General features: G+C 43.7%; 1 protein-coding gene and 1 pseudogene across 7 annotated transcripts in view; both read left to right on the top strand.

Annotated features, from left to right (window-relative positions):
* Positions 1-17,062, top strand: part of CPLANE1 (ciliogenesis and planar polarity effector complex subunit 1) — a 133,848-nt gene that overhangs the window by 100,243 nt on the left and 16,543 nt on the right. For 6 of the 7 annotated variants that reach the window (XM_051853812.2, XM_070056644.1, XM_070056646.1 and 3 more), the window contains 7 exons: positions 1,078-1,165; positions 3,531-3,689; positions 5,572-5,602; positions 6,112-6,243; positions 9,946-10,111; positions 15,617-15,675; positions 15,937-16,104. In XM_051853812.2, coding sequence (XP_051709772.2) covers positions 1,078-1,165; positions 3,531-3,689; positions 5,572-5,602; positions 6,112-6,243; positions 9,946-10,111; positions 15,617-15,675; positions 15,937-16,104 — 803 coding nt within the window. The remainder of the gene's footprint in view (positions 1-1,077; positions 1,166-3,530; positions 3,690-5,571; positions 5,603-6,111; positions 6,244-9,945; positions 10,112-15,616; positions 15,676-15,936; positions 16,105-17,062) is intronic. The other variant, XM_051853813.2, reaches the window with a different exon arrangement.
* On the top strand, positions 6,982-9,108 carry LOC108177283 (large ribosomal subunit protein eL24-like; annotated as a pseudogene).

The following is a 17,062-nucleotide window of genomic DNA, read 5'->3' as shown; positions in this document are numbered from 1 at the left end:
AAATGCCTTTGCTGAGATGGTAGTCAAAGTTCCTTCGTGTTCTCAAATTATATATTACTGTTTTTCTGAGCCTCTCTTTTTTTTTCTGAATTAATATTTATTTTTTTGAAATAATATATTTTAATTTTCTTTATAATGAAAGGTATTTTTTTGTTTAAAGATTTATTTATTTATTTGAACATAAGAGTTACATAGAAGGAAAGGTGTAGCGGGTAAAGCCGCTGCCTGCAGTGCCGGCATCCCATATGGGCTGCTCTAGTTCCGATCCAGCTCTCTGCTGTGGCCTGGGAAAGCAGTAGAAGATGGCCCAAGTGCTTGGGCCCCTGCACCCACATGGGACACCCAGAGGAAGCTCCTGGCTTCGGATCAGTGCAGCTCCAGCCATTGCGGTGTGAACCAGTGGATGGACGATCTCTCTCTCTCTCTCTATCTCTCTGCCTCTCCTTCTCTTTCTGTGTAACTCTTTCAAATAAATAAATAAATCTTTTAAAAAATTTATTTTTTAAAGATTCTGTTTGTTTATTTGAGAAGTAGAGTTATAGACAGTGAGAGAGAGAAACAGAGAAAGGTCTTCCATCTGTTGCTTCACTCCCCAAATGGCCGCAATAGCCGGAGCTGCGCCGATCCGGAGCCAGGAGCTTCTTCCTGGTCCTCCATGTGGGTGCATAGGCCCAAGCACTTGGGCCATCTTCTGCTTTCCCAGGCCATAGCAGAGAGCTGGATGTGAAGAGGAGCAGCCAGGACTCGAACCAGCGCCTATATGGGATGCTGGCACCGCAGGCGAAGGATTAACCCACTGTACATGGTGCCGGCCCCCCAAAATTTAAATTCTTTTAAAAATATATATATATCACTTCTCCTGAGCCTCTTAAAAGGTTAATTCAGTTAAGGAACAAATAAATAAAATTTTCTTCTGTACTGATCTCTATCATTTAGCTCAGAGTGGATTTAATTCATTTTTTTCATTTGTTGCATTAATGCAAATGTTTAAAACTTATATAAAATTATTTGTGATATTGATACGAGCAGTGTATAAAATCTGTAACTGTTGTTTTGTTGTGTGTGTGTTTTCTGCAGTTTGGACAGGTGGATCATGAGGAATTGTCTCCTGGCTCTGAAATTGAAAAACCATTAGCTTCAAAAACCATCAGCATTTCTGAAGAAGGTTTGTTGTGGGTGTGGCAGGGGCTGGGACTGAGCCTTGTTTGGTTGATCAGAAAGAATAACATTGTTTCTTGGAATACCAGAATCAGGAATAGTGAACTGAAGACATCAGCCTCCCAATTTTTAGTTTAGGGTTATTTTTGTAATAATGTAATTGACTCCCACCTTAAGGTCGTTTTTACCCCTGAGAAGCCAGTAACCTCCTCGAGCTTTGACGCCAGAAGCGGGCAGTGTGGCCTGGATCTTAGTTTCTTTGGATTCTGAGCCACTGGTTACACACAGCTGAGGACTGCACAGGGCTTGTGGTTATGCCTCTGTTTGAGGTGGTCAGGTGAGCTGACACTGGAGGCTCTGGTTAAGCCAGGCAAGAGTTTTTTGTTTTTTATTGAAAGGATGAGATTGGAGTGATATTGTTTATTTCTACTGTATCTTTTTTTTTTAAGAAATATTTAAAATCAAAAATCTCCAATTCTCTTGTTCACTACCCAAATGGCTGCAGCAGCCAGGACTGAGCCAGGCCGGAGCCAGGATCCAGGAGCTCCCCCTAGGTCTCCCATGTGAATGCAGAGGCCCAAGCTTTGGGCTATCCTCCACTGCCTTCTGAGGCATACCAGAAGGGAACTGAATTGGAAATGGAGTAGCCAGGACTCGAACTGGCATCCATATGGGATACCAGTGCTGCAGGCTAGGGCGTTAACCCACTGAGCCACAGCACCGGCCCTTCTACTGTATCTTTAGTTGTTTATACCTGCACTCTTATTCAGTCTGATCAAAAGAAGACAGCTTTTTCAGTGTTCTCAAAAAACCATCCTGTCTGATACTTCTTAAAATATTCATTTTCTTGGCCGGCGCCGCGGCTCACTAGGCTAATCCTCTGCCTAGCGGCGCCGGCACACCGGGTTCTAGTCCTGGTCAGGGCGCTGGATTCTGTCCCGGTTGCCCCTCTTCCAGGCCAGCTCTCTGCTGTGGCCCGGGAGTGCAGTGGAGGATGGCCCAGGTGCTTGGGCCCTGCACCCCATGGGAGACCAGGAAAAGCACCTGGCTCCTGGCTCCTGCCATCGGATCAGCGCGGTGCGCTGGCCGCAGCGCGCCGGCCGCGGCGGCCATTGGAGGTGAACCAACGGCAAAGGAAGACCTTTCTCTCTGTCTCTTTCTCTCTCACTGTCCACTCTGCCTGTCAAAAAAAAAAAAAATCAAAAAAAAATATTCATTTTCTTTATTTTTTTCATGTAGTCTGTGAGTGGTAAATTTCTCGTCTTTGAAAATAACTTTGATTGTACTATAATTTTTGAGTGATAGCTTATAACTGAATATAGAATTCCAGGATAATCATTGCTTTCCGTCACCATTTTGAAGCTATCTTCTGCCATTTCTTTCTCTTTTTTTAAAAAAAATTTTGAAGCAGAGACAGAACTTCTGGTTCACCTCCCAAGTGCCCCCAGTGGCCTTGGACTAGGGGCCAGCACCAGGAACTAGGAACTCAATCCAGATCTCTCATATGGCTGGTGAGAATCCAATTACTTGAGCCATCACTAGTGTCTCCCAGGATCCACATCAGCAGGAAGCTGGAGTCAGGAGTGGAGGCGGGTATTAGCCCGGACACCCCCAATTTGGGATGTGGGTGTCTTAACTGGCATCTTTGTCACTGAGCCAGATTTCTGGTCACTAAGTATCCACCATGTGCGGTCAGTCTAATTGCATGTCCTTTTATCTCTGAATTCATAAGATTTCTCATTTTAAATTTATTTTGCTGTTTTGAAACAATATGTCTAGGTCTTTATCTTCCATTGAGGTAGTAATGACTCTTCGGTTAATGGTTTAACATGGGGAACTTTTCACGTGGTATGTTCGGCAGTGTTGTGTCCACCCTGTTCTTTGTTCTTTCCTCAAACCGTCCTTTGTAGGTTTGTTAGAACTCACTCTGTTCCTTATCTCTTTGACCCACTCTCCATAATTTCCTCTCTTATCCCCTTGGGGTTCTCACAGATATCTTGGACCTGTCTTCCTAGTGTGCCAGTTCTCTTTTCTGCTGTCCTCTTAGTCTTTCACCCATTCCTCATGATTTTAGTTTTGATGACCACATTTTTAATATATAAAGCTTCTGTACTTTTTTTCCAAATCTATCTGTTCTTTTGATGTTCTATCCTATTCTTCTGGTATGGTTTCTATGCCTTTTAAATTGTTTTTTATTACTATGGAAGAATTTTGTTTCATATTAAATTAATTCATTATACAGTAAAAATTTATCAGAATATTGATACAAACTTCTGATATATCTGAGATGCCAGTGGAAGTATTATAAATTGTTTTCATGTGATTTTTTTGGCTAGTGTATTCTTTTAATTGTAATATGTGTTCTGAATTAGTGCATGTCCTGACTCATGTGGATGGGGAAGATCAGAGTGACAAGATTTCAGAAGCTGAATTTTCAGTAACAGAAAATCGTTCTCATCAGAAAACCTGTGTATTTCCTTCTGCTGATTCAGCTGTCAGCCTTTGCAGTGGCCAGAACACTGCTTCTCCTGGTACTGGTCTTCATCTTTGTTATTTCCCTATACTTTCTGCTACCGCGTTATTGAACTGTGTTCACTGGGGCCACAGGTAGGAAGAATTTGTGAAGGCCATTATGTAATACTTACTTCATGGAAGTTACAACTTGAGCCATTCATCTGAAGAAGTGTGTTACATTGTCACCTTTATAAAGTGTACTACAGCCACGTATCTCCCTGTAACCAAGGTTAAATAGATGAGAATAACAACTGGAATTACCATGTCTGATTTCCACAAACATTTAGAAATTTAAACTTTGCAAATTATGAGAACTTTGAATTTTAATTTGAAAACAAGATACTGGCTGCAAAATACTGAGGCTCTGCCATGTGCTAGACGTCACTTTTTATATGCACAGATTCTGGTTTAAGCTTGGCCTGTGGCTTACTTTTATGATCTCCATTTTACCATTGCAGATATTGAGACTTAGATTTAGCACCACTTTTTATTCCATTTTATATGGGAGGAAAAATTAGCAGTGATATTCTTTTTTTTTTTTTTTTTTTTTTTTTGACAGAGTGGACAGTGAGAGAGACAGAGAGAAAGGTCTTCCTTTGCCGTTGGTTCACCCCCCAATGGCCGCCGCGGCCGGCACACCGCGCTGATCGATGGCAGGAGCCAGGTACTTATCCTGGTCTCCCATGGGGTGCAGGGCCCAAGCACTTGGGCCATCCTCCACTGCACTCCCTGGCCACAGCAGAGAGCTGGCCTGGTAGAGGGGCAACCGGGACAGAATCCAGCGCCCCGACCGGGACTAGAACCCCGGGGTGCCAGTGCCACAAGGCGGAGGATTAGCCTAGTGAGCCGCGGCGCCGGCGCATCACTCCCCAGATGACCTCAATAGCCAGGCTGGGTCGGGCGGAAGCCGGGAGCCCAAGTACTTGTGCCGGCTTCTGCTGTTTTCCCAGGTGCACTAGCAGGCAGTTGGATAGGAAGCGGAGCAGCTGGGGCTTGAGCTGGTGTTCTGGTGTGGGATGCTGGTGTCACAAGTGGTGGCTTAACCTGCTGTGCTGCAATGCTAGCCCTTAACTTCCATTTTTTAGCACATTCTTCTGAAGTCATAATACTGGGAAACAATTACTCACTGAGAATGGATTTAATCTGGGGGCCGCTTCTGGCAAGTTAAATAGATGATGGGGTTGAGTATCACTTTTTGAAATGAAAAATAAGGAATTGTGGTAATCAAGGAATAAAGCTTACTGATTTTGGTTAAGAAATTGTACAGGCAGTCCCTGTGTTAACTTGTCTTTCCCAGGTAAACTTATAGAAGATTTAATAAATTGTTTGCTTTAAAGACATGTAGTTAACATTGAACAAGGTTTAAAGAAGTCATTCCTTAGTTTCTGTCCTTTCAAGTAATTTGCTTCTTAGATTTAAATTAGATATCTTCCAAAAGGTATTACTTTCAGGTTACTAGAGGGTTTTTGTCATTTGTGTTTTGTTTTAAAGTCAGTTGCATTCTGGTATTCCACACCATGTACCAAAGATGCAACTGAAGGATATCATGTTGAATGAAGAATGAAATAAGCTGGACCCAGAAAGACAAACACCTTATGTCTCCCATATTCATATGTGAGAGCTAAAGTTAAAGGATAAAATAAAAAAATCCGTGTACTAAAGGAAGAGGAGTTGAAAAATATTCTACAGGATACTCAAGATTCTAGGAAGCAATCCTGAAATGTAGTAGTACCAAATAGCGTATTCAAGACGAGGACAAACATGTTGATGAATATGTATTTAAACCAATTCAGAGATTTAAAAATATTTCTTTTTCTGAGTATATGATTTGTATATGTGATTACTGATTGACACAAAAAAAGACCTGAAATTTTTATTAATAATATTTCTTTCTTCAAGGTGCAAATAACAGTGATGAATTACTTGAAAGGTAAATATTTTAAAAGCTAATTCTTGATTTTAATTAAGTTTGGGTAAAAATATGTATTCTAGGAATTTTGCAATATGTATGAACTCTTAAAGTATACATCTTTGCATGGTTTAAAGAAATGTAATAAATTCCCACTGAGAACTGAAAATTGTTACATACCTTTCTATTTTAACACAATTAGAATATAGACTCCATTTGCTACATTTCCCTTCACTAAATGTGTATTGAATTTCAGCAGCAAAATCTGCAGACTCTTTTCTTGGTCCTTAAGAGTTTGCTTTTCAAAATGCATTTGCCAAGTCATCTGTTGTGGATTAGACTTTTCATTTAGAAAAGCATAGAATACTAGAAATTAGTATATTAGAATGACAAAATATCAGAAAGAGTAGGTACGTGTTTATCATTTTGTGTTCAGGTACTCTTGAAAGGCGTAGTTTCACATGTTTAGTTTTGTTTCATTATGTTGTGGATACTGATTTTTGTTTCTCAAATCACATTCGCAAACACAGTGCTTCAGTCGATGCACTCCAGGTGGCTGGCCTGACTGACATTGCAGACATTATTGATGATCTGATAACCGGCGGTGGAGTTTCCAGTGAAGAGCTTGGCTTAACAGAACAACAAGCTAAGAGTATCTCCAGGTAAACTTTGAAAAAATCTTTTTTTTTTTTTCTTAGAGGCAGAGAGAGAGGGACAGGCACACACACACGGAGTCAGAGAGGGAGAGAGCGAGCGCTTGCGAGCGCTCGCATCTACTGGTTCATTCCCCAAATGCCTGCAACAGCCGGGGCTAGACTGAGCTGAAGCTGGGAGCCCAGGAACTCTGTTCAGGTCACCCAAGTGTGTGGCAGGAACCTGGTCAGACCAGAGCAGGAATCAATCTTGGGTCTGTGAAGCAAGATATGGCCAGCTAATGGTGATTAAATGTCTACCCCGAGAATTCACTTTTAACCCATTGAAAATATTGGTGTTTCAAAAATGTTCAGAATGGACATTTTTAATGTGGTATTCATGAAACAAATTTGAAGCTATTCTAGAATATACTTTTTCTTCATCACTAGTTTTTGTGATGTGTATGTGTCATTTGCCCCTCTCCCCCAACAGTACATAACTGGTTTATTCAGTGTAGCACATTGTATCCAGCGAGTTTTTCCAGGGTCTCAACACTCTGTCATACATTTCATCTCCTCCCTCCTCTGCTCCTCCCTCCCCTCCCCTTTAGTTCCCTTCTCTTCGCCTTCCAGCCCTGCCTGCCTGCTGCCTGCCTGCTGCCTCCCTACCTTTATTTGGAAGGCAGAGAGAGGAAGAGACAGAGAGAGATCTCCTATCCATTGGTTTGTGCCCCAACTGTCTCCAGTAGTCACGGCTGGGCCAGGCTGAAGCCAGGAGCCTGGAAGTCCTTCTGGATCTCCCATATGGGTGTCAGGGGCCCAACCACTTGGCCAACTTCTACTGCTTTCCCAGGTGCATTTACAGGTAGCTGGATCAGGAGGGGAGCAGCCTTTGCCATGGGGAGCCACTGCCATGAAGGTCGAGCTGTGCAGCTGCAGTGGGTGCACGATCGATCCCAGCCACGGGAGGCACCATGAGGACTGATGGGAAGGTGTTCTCATTTCTTAACACAGAATGCGAGTCTGAGTTTCTTTCCAAGAGGAATCCTTGGCAGATAAACTGCACTGTCCTCTACAGAAGAAAACATAAAAGGGGCAGCCGGAAGAAATCCAAAAGAAACGAACTCGCCGTGCAGTCAGATTCCAGAGGCCATCACTGGTGCATCTCTTGCTGATATAACGGCCAAGAGAAGTTAGAAACCTGAAGTCAGACTCAATGAGAACAAGCTATCAGGGCTGCCAAGGAAGCCAAAAAAGCTAAGCAGGCATCTAAAAAGATAGCAATGGCTGCTGCTAAAGCTCCTGTACAGGCAGCACCTAAGCAAAAGTTCGTAAAGCTAATGAAGGGTTCCGCTCCCCAAACTAGTGGAAAATGCCAAGTTGGCACATTAGAGTTTTAACTAAAGATTGGAGTATCAATAAAAAAACGAAGTAGAGAAGCTGGGTCCCCCACTGGCACCCATATGGGATGCCAGCATCTTGGGTGGTGGCTTAACCTGCTAGGCCACAAGCCTCACTTCTTGACTTTTATAGAGTCAGCTTTACAAGGAGCAGCTATACTTCTTTATTTCCTAGCTCAGTTCCACTTACTGCCTCAGTAAAAATAGTGTTATAATCAGACTTTAAAGACTGACCAGAAAACAGTCTACCCCCCACCCCGAGAAAAATAAACGATTATTTATTTAGTGGACTTTATCTGCTATATTATGGCCTTCTATCACAACATTGTAAACCCTAACTGCCTAAACTAGCACATTTAATTACCTTCAATATTTTTTTTAAAGACTGATTTATTTTAAAGGCAGAGTTGGAGAGAGGGGAGAGAGAGAGATGAATATTGACTTAACCTGTGCCATAGCACAAGTTTCTTTCTGCTGTTTTTAAGTTGATGACATAAATATTTCATTAAGTCTATTAAATGTCAAAAGTTGGGGCTGGCACTGTGGTATAGCAGGTAAAGCCACTGCCTGCAGTGCTGGCATCCCATATGGGTACTGTCTATGAGTTTCGGCTGCTCCACTTCCAATCCAGCTCTCTGCTATGGCCTGGGAAAGCAGCAGAGGATGGATGGTCTAAGTGCTTGGGACCTGTACCCCTGTGGGAGACCCAGAAGAAGCTCCTGGCTCCTGGCTGCCAGTCGGCCCAGTACCAGCTGTTGGTGCCATTAGTGGACAGAAGACCCCTCTCTCTGTCTCTGCCTCTCTGTGACTCTGCCTTTCAAATAGATAAGTCTTTGGGGAAAAATGTCAAGAGTGATAAATAACAAAATTTTTTTTCTATTCCTGATTGGAGATAGAAATGTAAGACCAAGTTATGTCAGTGTGCTGAAGGGGTCCAGGGCAGGAGAGTCAAAGGCAGCACTTCACCAGAGTTTGAGCTGTATCCTAAAGGATCTGTAGAAACTCATGGCTGCGGGCCAGCCCTGTGGCATAGCAGGTAAAAAGCCACCACCTGCAGTCCTGGCATCCCATATGGGAGCCGGTTCACGTCCTGGCTGCTCCGCTTAGGACTCAGCTCAGACATTAGACCACAATGAAGATCTGAGGCCTGCTGGCGCTGCAGCTCACAAGGCTAATCCTCCGCCCAGCGGTGCCGGCACACCAGGTTCTAGTCCCAGTCGGGGCGCCGGATTCTGTCCCGGTTGCCCCTCTTCCAGACCAGCTCTCTGCTGTGGCCCGGGAGTGCAGTGGAGGATGGCCCAAGTGCTTGGGCCCCGCACCTCATTGGAGACCAGGAGAAGTACCTGGCTCCTGCCATCGGATCAGCGCGGTGTGCCGGCTGCGGCGCGCTGGCCGCGGTGGCCATTGGAGGGTGAACCAACGGCAAAAGGAAGACCTTTCTCTATCTCTCTCTCTCACTGTCCACTCTGCCTGTCAAAAAAAAAAAAGAAGAAGAAGAAGAAGATCTGAGGCCTTCTTTTTAAGGAGAGAGGGAAGAAAAGAAGGTTAGGGAGACAGAGAGCCAAGAGTCACCCAGAGTCACCCGTGTCCTGCAGGAATGGGCCAACCCAACCGTTCCTGCCGTGCCTGGTCATTGACTTGGCCAGACTGTGGACGTGGGACATGAAACTGAGCAGGAGCTGGGGAGATCCAGAACAGTTCCCTCTGCGTTACAAGTTCTGGAAGTGATGGAGTCTAGGATATAGATTATAGATAAGAAAATCTAAAACAAAACCGTTAGGACTGGAATAGTGAAATGGTAAGCAGAGTGGAGCCATGTAGGAGACCACGTATGTTTGAGAGTTAAAATCCAGGCTTGTGGTGCAGTCCCAGCTACTCTGCGCCCCCAGCCAGGTTCCTGCTAATGTGCTTGGGAAAGCTGCAGAGGATGGCAAGTGCACCCGAGTGCTTGGGTCTCTGCCACCCACGTGGGAGGCCCAGATGGAGTTCTTGACTTCAGCCTCAGCCTGCCCTGGCTATTAGGACCATTCAGGGATTCATAGCAGATGGAAGATCTCCCTCTCTGTCTCTCCTTCTCTCATTCTGCCTTTCAGATAAGTAAATAAATAATTAAAAAAAAAAAAAGTTCCAGAGAGAGTGTAAAGAGAAAAGAGCTTAAAGCAAATGTATAGGGAAGTTGATCATTCTGAGACCCTTTTCAGTGGATTTCAGGGAGCAGATTTTAGCGAACTGCCTAGAGCAGGGGAAGACTCCAAGTACACAGTAGTTAGTCATGGTACTTCCTATCTGCATGAAAATGTAAAAGTAAACGAAATCTTGTTCTGTTTCTCAGGATTCAGCGTTGTTCTGGCAGGCGTCCACAAAGAACTGAGAGAGAGAGGAGAGAGATTCAAGTGTGGATGAAAAGAAAACGGAAAGAAAGAATGGCAGAGTACTTAAATCAGCTGGCAGAAAAGAGAGGGCAAGAACATGACCCTTTCTGCCCCAGAAGCAATCCGGTAAGTCCGCCATGTCCCAGGAGTGGGATTACCATAGACTGTGTAGTTTTATCATGTCAAATAGTCAAGGATTACTGTAATTTGGATAAATTTTATTTGTTTAGAAGTCACTGTTTACTTAGCTCAGGAAAAATTAAGAAACTTCAGAAAATATAGCAGGATATTGTACAAACCACTTTCACTTGAACTAGCTTAAATACTTGTTTTCTCCTCCAGGCTCATTATGGCTCTAGCATTTTAACCAGGAAGTTGAGTGAGTAGGTGTTTTGCTGGAGTTAAATTTGTAATTTTCGGTGAGAGTTAGGGGCAGCTGAACAGCTTTGTGCATATGAAAGCTGTTTTAAAATTTGATTTTCTACATTAATTTATATATGAAGAATTTTTTAAAGTATGGTCTAATCTTGTACCTGCAGAACAGTGGCTAATGTGTGTGTGGGGTTGTTTTTCTTTTTTTTTAAGATTCATTTTATTTGGAAGATAGAGTGATGTTTCATTCTCTGGTTCATTGTCCAAATGGCCACAACAGCCAGGATTGGGCCAGGCTGAAGCCAGGAGCTCAGAACTCCATTTTTGTCTCCCACATAGGTCGCAGGGGCCCAAGCAGTTGGGCTACTGGCTGCTGCTTTCCCTGGAGCATTAGCAGAGACAGGAATCAGAAGTAGAGTAGCCAGGACTCGACCTAGCACTCTGATATGGGATGCTGCTGCTGTTAATATACTGGCCCTTGTTTTGCTTTTATTTTTTCTTTTCTTTGCTCTTTTTCCTTTTTCTTTCTTTCGCTATTTATTTATTTATTTTGGAAGTCAGAGTTACAGGGTATTGGGGGAAAAGAGAAGTCCTCCCATCAGCTGGCTTACTCCCCAGATGGCCTCAATGGCCATGCTAGGCTAGGCTGAAGCCAGGAGCCAAGAACTTCACAGGGTCTCCCACAAGGGTGGCAGGGGCCCCGACAATGATTTCCCAGGCCATTATAGAGAGGTGGGTCAGAAGTAGAGCAGCCGGGACATGAACCAGCACCCTTATGAGATGGCCAGTGTCACAAGTGGTGGCTTTACCCACTGTGCCATAGCGCTGGCCCCTTTTTCTTAACTGCCTCCCTTTTTTGGTCATTTAATTTGAAAAGCAGAGAACGAACTCTCTCTCTCTCTCTCTCTCTCTATATATATATATATATATATATATTTTTTTTTTTTTTTTTAAGATTTATTTGTTTGCTAGGCAGAGATCAGAGAGAGGGAAGGACAAAGAGAGAACTATCTTCCATCTTCTGGTTCACGCTCCAGGTAGCTTCAGTGGCCAGCACTGGGTCAGGCTGAAGCCAGGAGCTTCTTCTGGATCTCCCATGTGGGTGCAGCAGCCCAAGGACTTGGGCCATCTTCCGCTGCTTTCCCAGATGCATGTTCCAGGGGAGCTGGAACAGAAGTGGGGCAGCCAAGACTTGAACCGGCACCCATATGGGATGCCAGCACTTCAGGCCGTGGCTTAACCTGCTGCGCCACAATGCCAGCCCTAGAGACAGAGAACTCTTTCATCTACTAGTTCACTCCCCAAATGCCCAGAACAGCTGGAGTTGGGCCAGGCTGAAGCCAGGAGCCTGAAACTCAAGCCAGGTCTCTGATACGGGTGGTAGCGACCCTGCTGTCTCCCAAGTTGCACAGCAACAGGAAGCTGGATCAGAAGCAGAGTGCTGAGTTGAATTCAGGACTTCCCAAGTGGTGCATCTTAACTGCTGTGTCAGACATCCGCCCTTAACTGCCTTTTAAACAGTCAGTGTTTATTTTCTGAGCCTGAAAACAGGCATCACTGTGGCTATGTCAGATTTTTTTCCTTCAAAAAAGTGAAAAAAAAAAAGCAGTGTTACTTTGATAATCATATTAGTATGAAAATTTAGGTTATAATTAGATTATATTTTTATCTTTGACTTTTTAATATAAAATAAAATGCTTCATTTTTTTCAGCCTCATTAGTAGAACACATTATTTTTAATGTTTTTTGATTAACATGTAGTAGTTGTACATTTAAAAAATATTGTCATTGTATTTGAAATGGAGAGAGAAAAACACACACACACACTGACAGTGACAAAGAGACAGATACAAAGAGATCTTCCATCCACTGGTTCACTCCCCAACAACCAGGGCTGGGTCAGGCTGAAGCCGGGGCTAGGCTGAAACCAGGAGTCAGGAACTCAAGCTGTGTTGTTGGTAGCGACTTAAGTACTTGCTACGTCTCACAGTGCGCGTTAGCAGGAAGCTAGATCAGAAATGGAGGAGGGATGTGCACCAAGCACTCTGATAGGGAAGGCAGGCGTCCCAAACCAATTCTTGATCACTGCACTGAACAGCTGCCCCACCATGCTTAATGTATTTCCTCCCTCCCTTCCTCCCTCCCTTCTTGCCTTCTTAAGAGTTACACAGAGAGGAGAGGCAGAGAGAAGGGTCTTCCATCCGCTGGTTCACTCCCCAGTTGGCCACAACGGCTGGAGCTGCGCCAATCCAAAACCAGGAACCAGGAGCCTCCTCTGGGTCTCACATGCGGGTGCAGGGGCCCAAGGAGTTGGGCCATCTTCTACTGCTTTCCCAGGCCATAGCAGAGAGCTGGAAGAGGAGCAGCCGGGTCTCAAACTGGTGCCCATATGGGATGCTGGCGCTTCAGGCCAGGGTGTTAACCCGCTACGCCACAGTGCCAGCCCCTTAATGTATTTTCATGAATTAAGCCCAGTGTTTCCCATATGTATAGTGTAAATTGATCCAACCAACTATCCCATTTCTGTGTCTGGAGCCTAACAACTCCTCTCTTCCTGTTCTTTATACAGTATATATTGTGAATTATACTCAGCTGTTGGTACTGTGGAACACTAAAATTTCCTTCTATCTAATCTCTCTCCCACCCTTCCCAGCCTTTACTAATCACTATTCCAAGTTTAATTTTTTTTAACTTCCACAGATGAGAAAGCCAGATATATACCCAATGGAAAGGAAATCAGCATAGCAAACATGCATTGCCATGTTCATTACCGTGCTAGTCACAGCAGTCAACATTTGTGATCAATAGATTACAGGAAAAAAATGTGGTATATAAACATATGATGGAATACTGTTCAGATATAAAAAAGAATGAAATTCTAACATTGTTAGCAAAATGGATGAAACTGGACGCCATTGTGTTAAATGAAATAAACCAGACACAGAAAGACAATAACAGGGCTGGCACTGTGGCATAATGGACTAAGCCTCTACCTGTGGTGCCAGCATCCCATATGGGTGCCGGTTTGTATCCTGGCTGCTCCTCTTTGGATCCAGCTCTGTGCTCTGGGCTGGGAAAGCAGCAGAAGATGGCCCAAGTCCTTGGGCCCCTGCACCCGTGTGGAAGAAGCTCCTGGCTCCCGGCTTCAGATTGGACCAGCTCTGGCCATTGCAGCCATCTGGGGAATGAACCAGCAGATGGAAGACCTCTCTCCCTGTCTCTCCCTCTCTCTTTCTGTAACTCTGCCTCTCAAGTAAATAAAGAAATCTTTAAATCTGTCATTTGTAAAAGGAGAACACGTTGTGTAAGAATTTTCCAGCTAACGCTGTGCCATATAAATACCAAACCATGCAAAAATAATTGAACTATTGTCTAAAGTGTGTTATTTTCTTGGAAAGAGCATGTTGTTAATATATTTTTTGGATAGCGTTAGGGAAATGATAGTGACCTTTGAGGCTACTGTGATATATAACCAAAATGCTAAAGTGTGTGTATGTCCCCTCTCCATGGTAATATCACTTTCAAAACGGTTAAAATTGGGACCAGCATTACAGCATACCAAGTTAAGCCATCAACTGAAGTACCAGCATCCCATATGGGCACTGGTTTGAGTCCTGACTGGTCCACTTCTGATTCAGGTTTCTGCTAATGGGCTTGGAAAAGCAGTGAAGGATAGCCCAAGTACTTGGGCTGCTGCACCCACATGGGAGACCCAGATGAAGCTCCTGGCTCTTAGCTTCAGCCTGGCCCAGCCCTGGTTGTTGCAGCCATTTGTGGAGTGAATAACCTGATGGAAAAATCTCTCTTTCTCTAATTCTGCCTTTCAAATAAAATAAATTATTTTTTATATAAAAAGATGTTTAGAGTTGTGTCCAAATATAGAAAAAATTAGCTATGAGGGCATAGTGTTTGCAACATCTCATTCACAATTATAAGCACATTTCTTAGTTTTTAGCTTGATTAAAAACATAGTGGGCCGGCGCCGTGGTTCACTAGGCTAATCCTCCACCTGCGGCACCGGCACACCGGGTTCTAGTCCCTGTTGGGGAGCCGGATTCTGTCCTGGTTGCCCCTCTTCCAGGCCAGCTCTCTGCTGCGGCCCTGGAGTGCATTGGAGGATGGCACAAGTGCTTGGGCCCTGCACCTGGCTCCTGGCTTCGGATCAGTGTGGTGCGCCGGCCAGCTGCGGCTGCCATTGGTGGGTGAACCAACGGCAAAGGAAGGCCTTTCTCTCTGTCTCTCTCTCTCACTGTCCACTCTGCCTGTCAAAAAAAAAGTATAGGATTAAAAAGGGGTTAATGTAATTAAAATTTTCATTTGAATTTCTATCAGAAATCATTAAGATTAATTTGTTATAGATACTACTGTAGATGACGTCAAGAAAGCTAATTTACCTTTGGGTGGCCAATTTTTTTATAGGTAATTGTGTACAAAAAGAATTAATCTTACATGTAACAACAATAATTTTGGGGGATGAGATGCCTATAATAGATGTTTGTCTATTTGCTTTCTGGGGCATACATTTTTGAAGAGTTTCCAGGCTACAGTGGACGTAGCACTTTTTGAAGCATCAAAATGGTGATTTTATTTTTATTTTTAAAAGATTTTATTTTATTTATTTGAAAGGCAGAGTATGCAGAGAGGGAGAGGCATTACAATCTTCCACCCACTGGTTCACTCCCCAAATGTCTGCAATCATTTGGGCTAGGCTGGGCGGAAGCCAGGAGCCAGGACCGTCCTCCTGGTGTCCCACGTAGGTGCAGGGGCTTAAGCACTTGGGCCACCCTCTGCTGCTTTTACTAGATTGGAAGTAGAGCAGCAGGACTTGAACCTGGCGCCCCTATGGGATGCTGGTGTTGCAGGCTGGTGGCCTTACCTGCTGTACTGCAACATGGCCCCAAAAATGATGATTTTAAATGTCTGACTCATTTCTACTTTTTCAAGCAAGCTCTTGGTGAGATTAATCACAAGATTGAGTATAACAGATAGGGATCTCTGCTCCTAAAATGTTCCTTTTTTTTTTTTTTTCATTCAGCTGATAACTTGCTTCCCTTCTGCATACATACTTCACATTCCATTTATGAAACTGGATTTTACTTGAATTTCCATGTTTTAACATTTTCAGGTTTTGTGCTAGCTAGGTTAGGAAGTTTCATCAGATATGGCATTTTGCATTGTTTCCTAAGTAGCAGAATTATGTCTAATGGTTTAAATACTTGTATTAAACAATAATGAACTAACTGGTTACTTCTTGTGCAGTTTTATATGACTTCAAGGGAAATCCGGCTGAGACAAAAGATGAAGCATGAAAAAGACAGGTGAGTTTGGTAGCTCCTCCCTTCATATTCTCTCTAGCCCAGGGTCACTCAGCCTAGGTAATGCCTTAGGAATTCTGTTTTTTATGATATTCTTTTTGTTGATAAACAGAAAACTATAGGAGATATCACTGCAAGGAAAAGAATTGGAAAAGCATTGGGTAACAAAACAAACAAAATGCTCCTTGTTCTTTAGGCACTGTTTCCTCTCGAAATAGCGACTGAAAACGACTGTTTCAGTAAATGGTGTCTAACTGTTTACAGATTGCTGCTGTGTGACCACTACAGTCGTCGAATCTCACAGGCGTACAGTCTAATGAATGAACTGTTATCTGAATCAGCTCAACTACCAGGACCCACACAGAAACCATTGCCTTCCAAACCCAGCACTGTTCAGTCTCCCAGATGGCAACACTGCCCTTCTCCAAGAAGGTAAGACAAGGTTGTCATGTCATTTGGGAGTAGTTAGCCCTGATCAGAAGAAATGTACTTTTTTTGTTTGTTTGTTTGTTTTTGACAGGCAGAGTTAGACAGTGAGAGAGAGACAGAGAGAAGTCTTCCTTCCATTGGTTCACCCCAAAATGGCCGCTATGGCCGGTGCTGTGCCGATCCGAAGCCAGGAGCCCAGCACTTCTCCAGGTCTCCCATGCGGGTGCAGGGCCCAAGCACTTGGGCCATCCTCCACTGCCTTTCCGGGCCACAGCAGGGAGCTGGACTGGAAGAGGAGTGACCAAGACAGAATCTGGTGACCCAACCAGGACTAGAACTCGGTGTGCCAGTGCCGCAGGCTGAGGATTAGCCAAGTGAGCCCCGGTGCTGGCCAGAAGAAATGTACTTTGTGACCAAGTACTCTTTATTTGTATCTAACTTGTTTAGAGTTACGATGACAGAAAAAATAGCCCCATAAATATGAGGTTTTTGTAAGTTTATAGAATTATTAAGGAAACAGGCAAAAATGGTATTAATTTTCTACCTAAACTATAATAAAGCACTTCAGTATATCTGTTTTGCTTCTGTAATTTTCCTACTAATTGCTCTGCTTGTTTCTTTTTTTTTTTTATTCTCTGCTTGTTTCTTGTCCTTGTCCCTCTCACTGAAGCAGCCAGTCCCCATGAGCCAACCACTTCTTCTGCTTCCCTCCTCACCCTGCCTAGTTATTCTCACTCAATTACAGATATTATGTATTTCACTTGTAGGGGGCTTAGATATAGTCTATTGGGCAGGAATTATTAAACATAGGATGCTAAAGAAAAGTATTACCAGTGTATACGTGAATCACATATTGTAACTCATAAATAATTATGTGTCAATTTTAAAAAATTGGAGGGGCTGGTGCCGTGGTGCAGTAGGCTAATCCTCTGCCTGTGACGCCAGCATCCCATACGGGTGC

This window comes from Oryctolagus cuniculus, chromosome 14 (assembly GCF_964237555.1).
Source record: "Oryctolagus cuniculus chromosome 14, mOryCun1.1, whole genome shotgun sequence".
Lineage (NCBI taxonomy): Eukaryota > Metazoa > Chordata > Mammalia > Lagomorpha > Leporidae > Oryctolagus > Oryctolagus cuniculus.
This window is presented reverse-complemented; position numbering and strand designations above follow the sequence as displayed.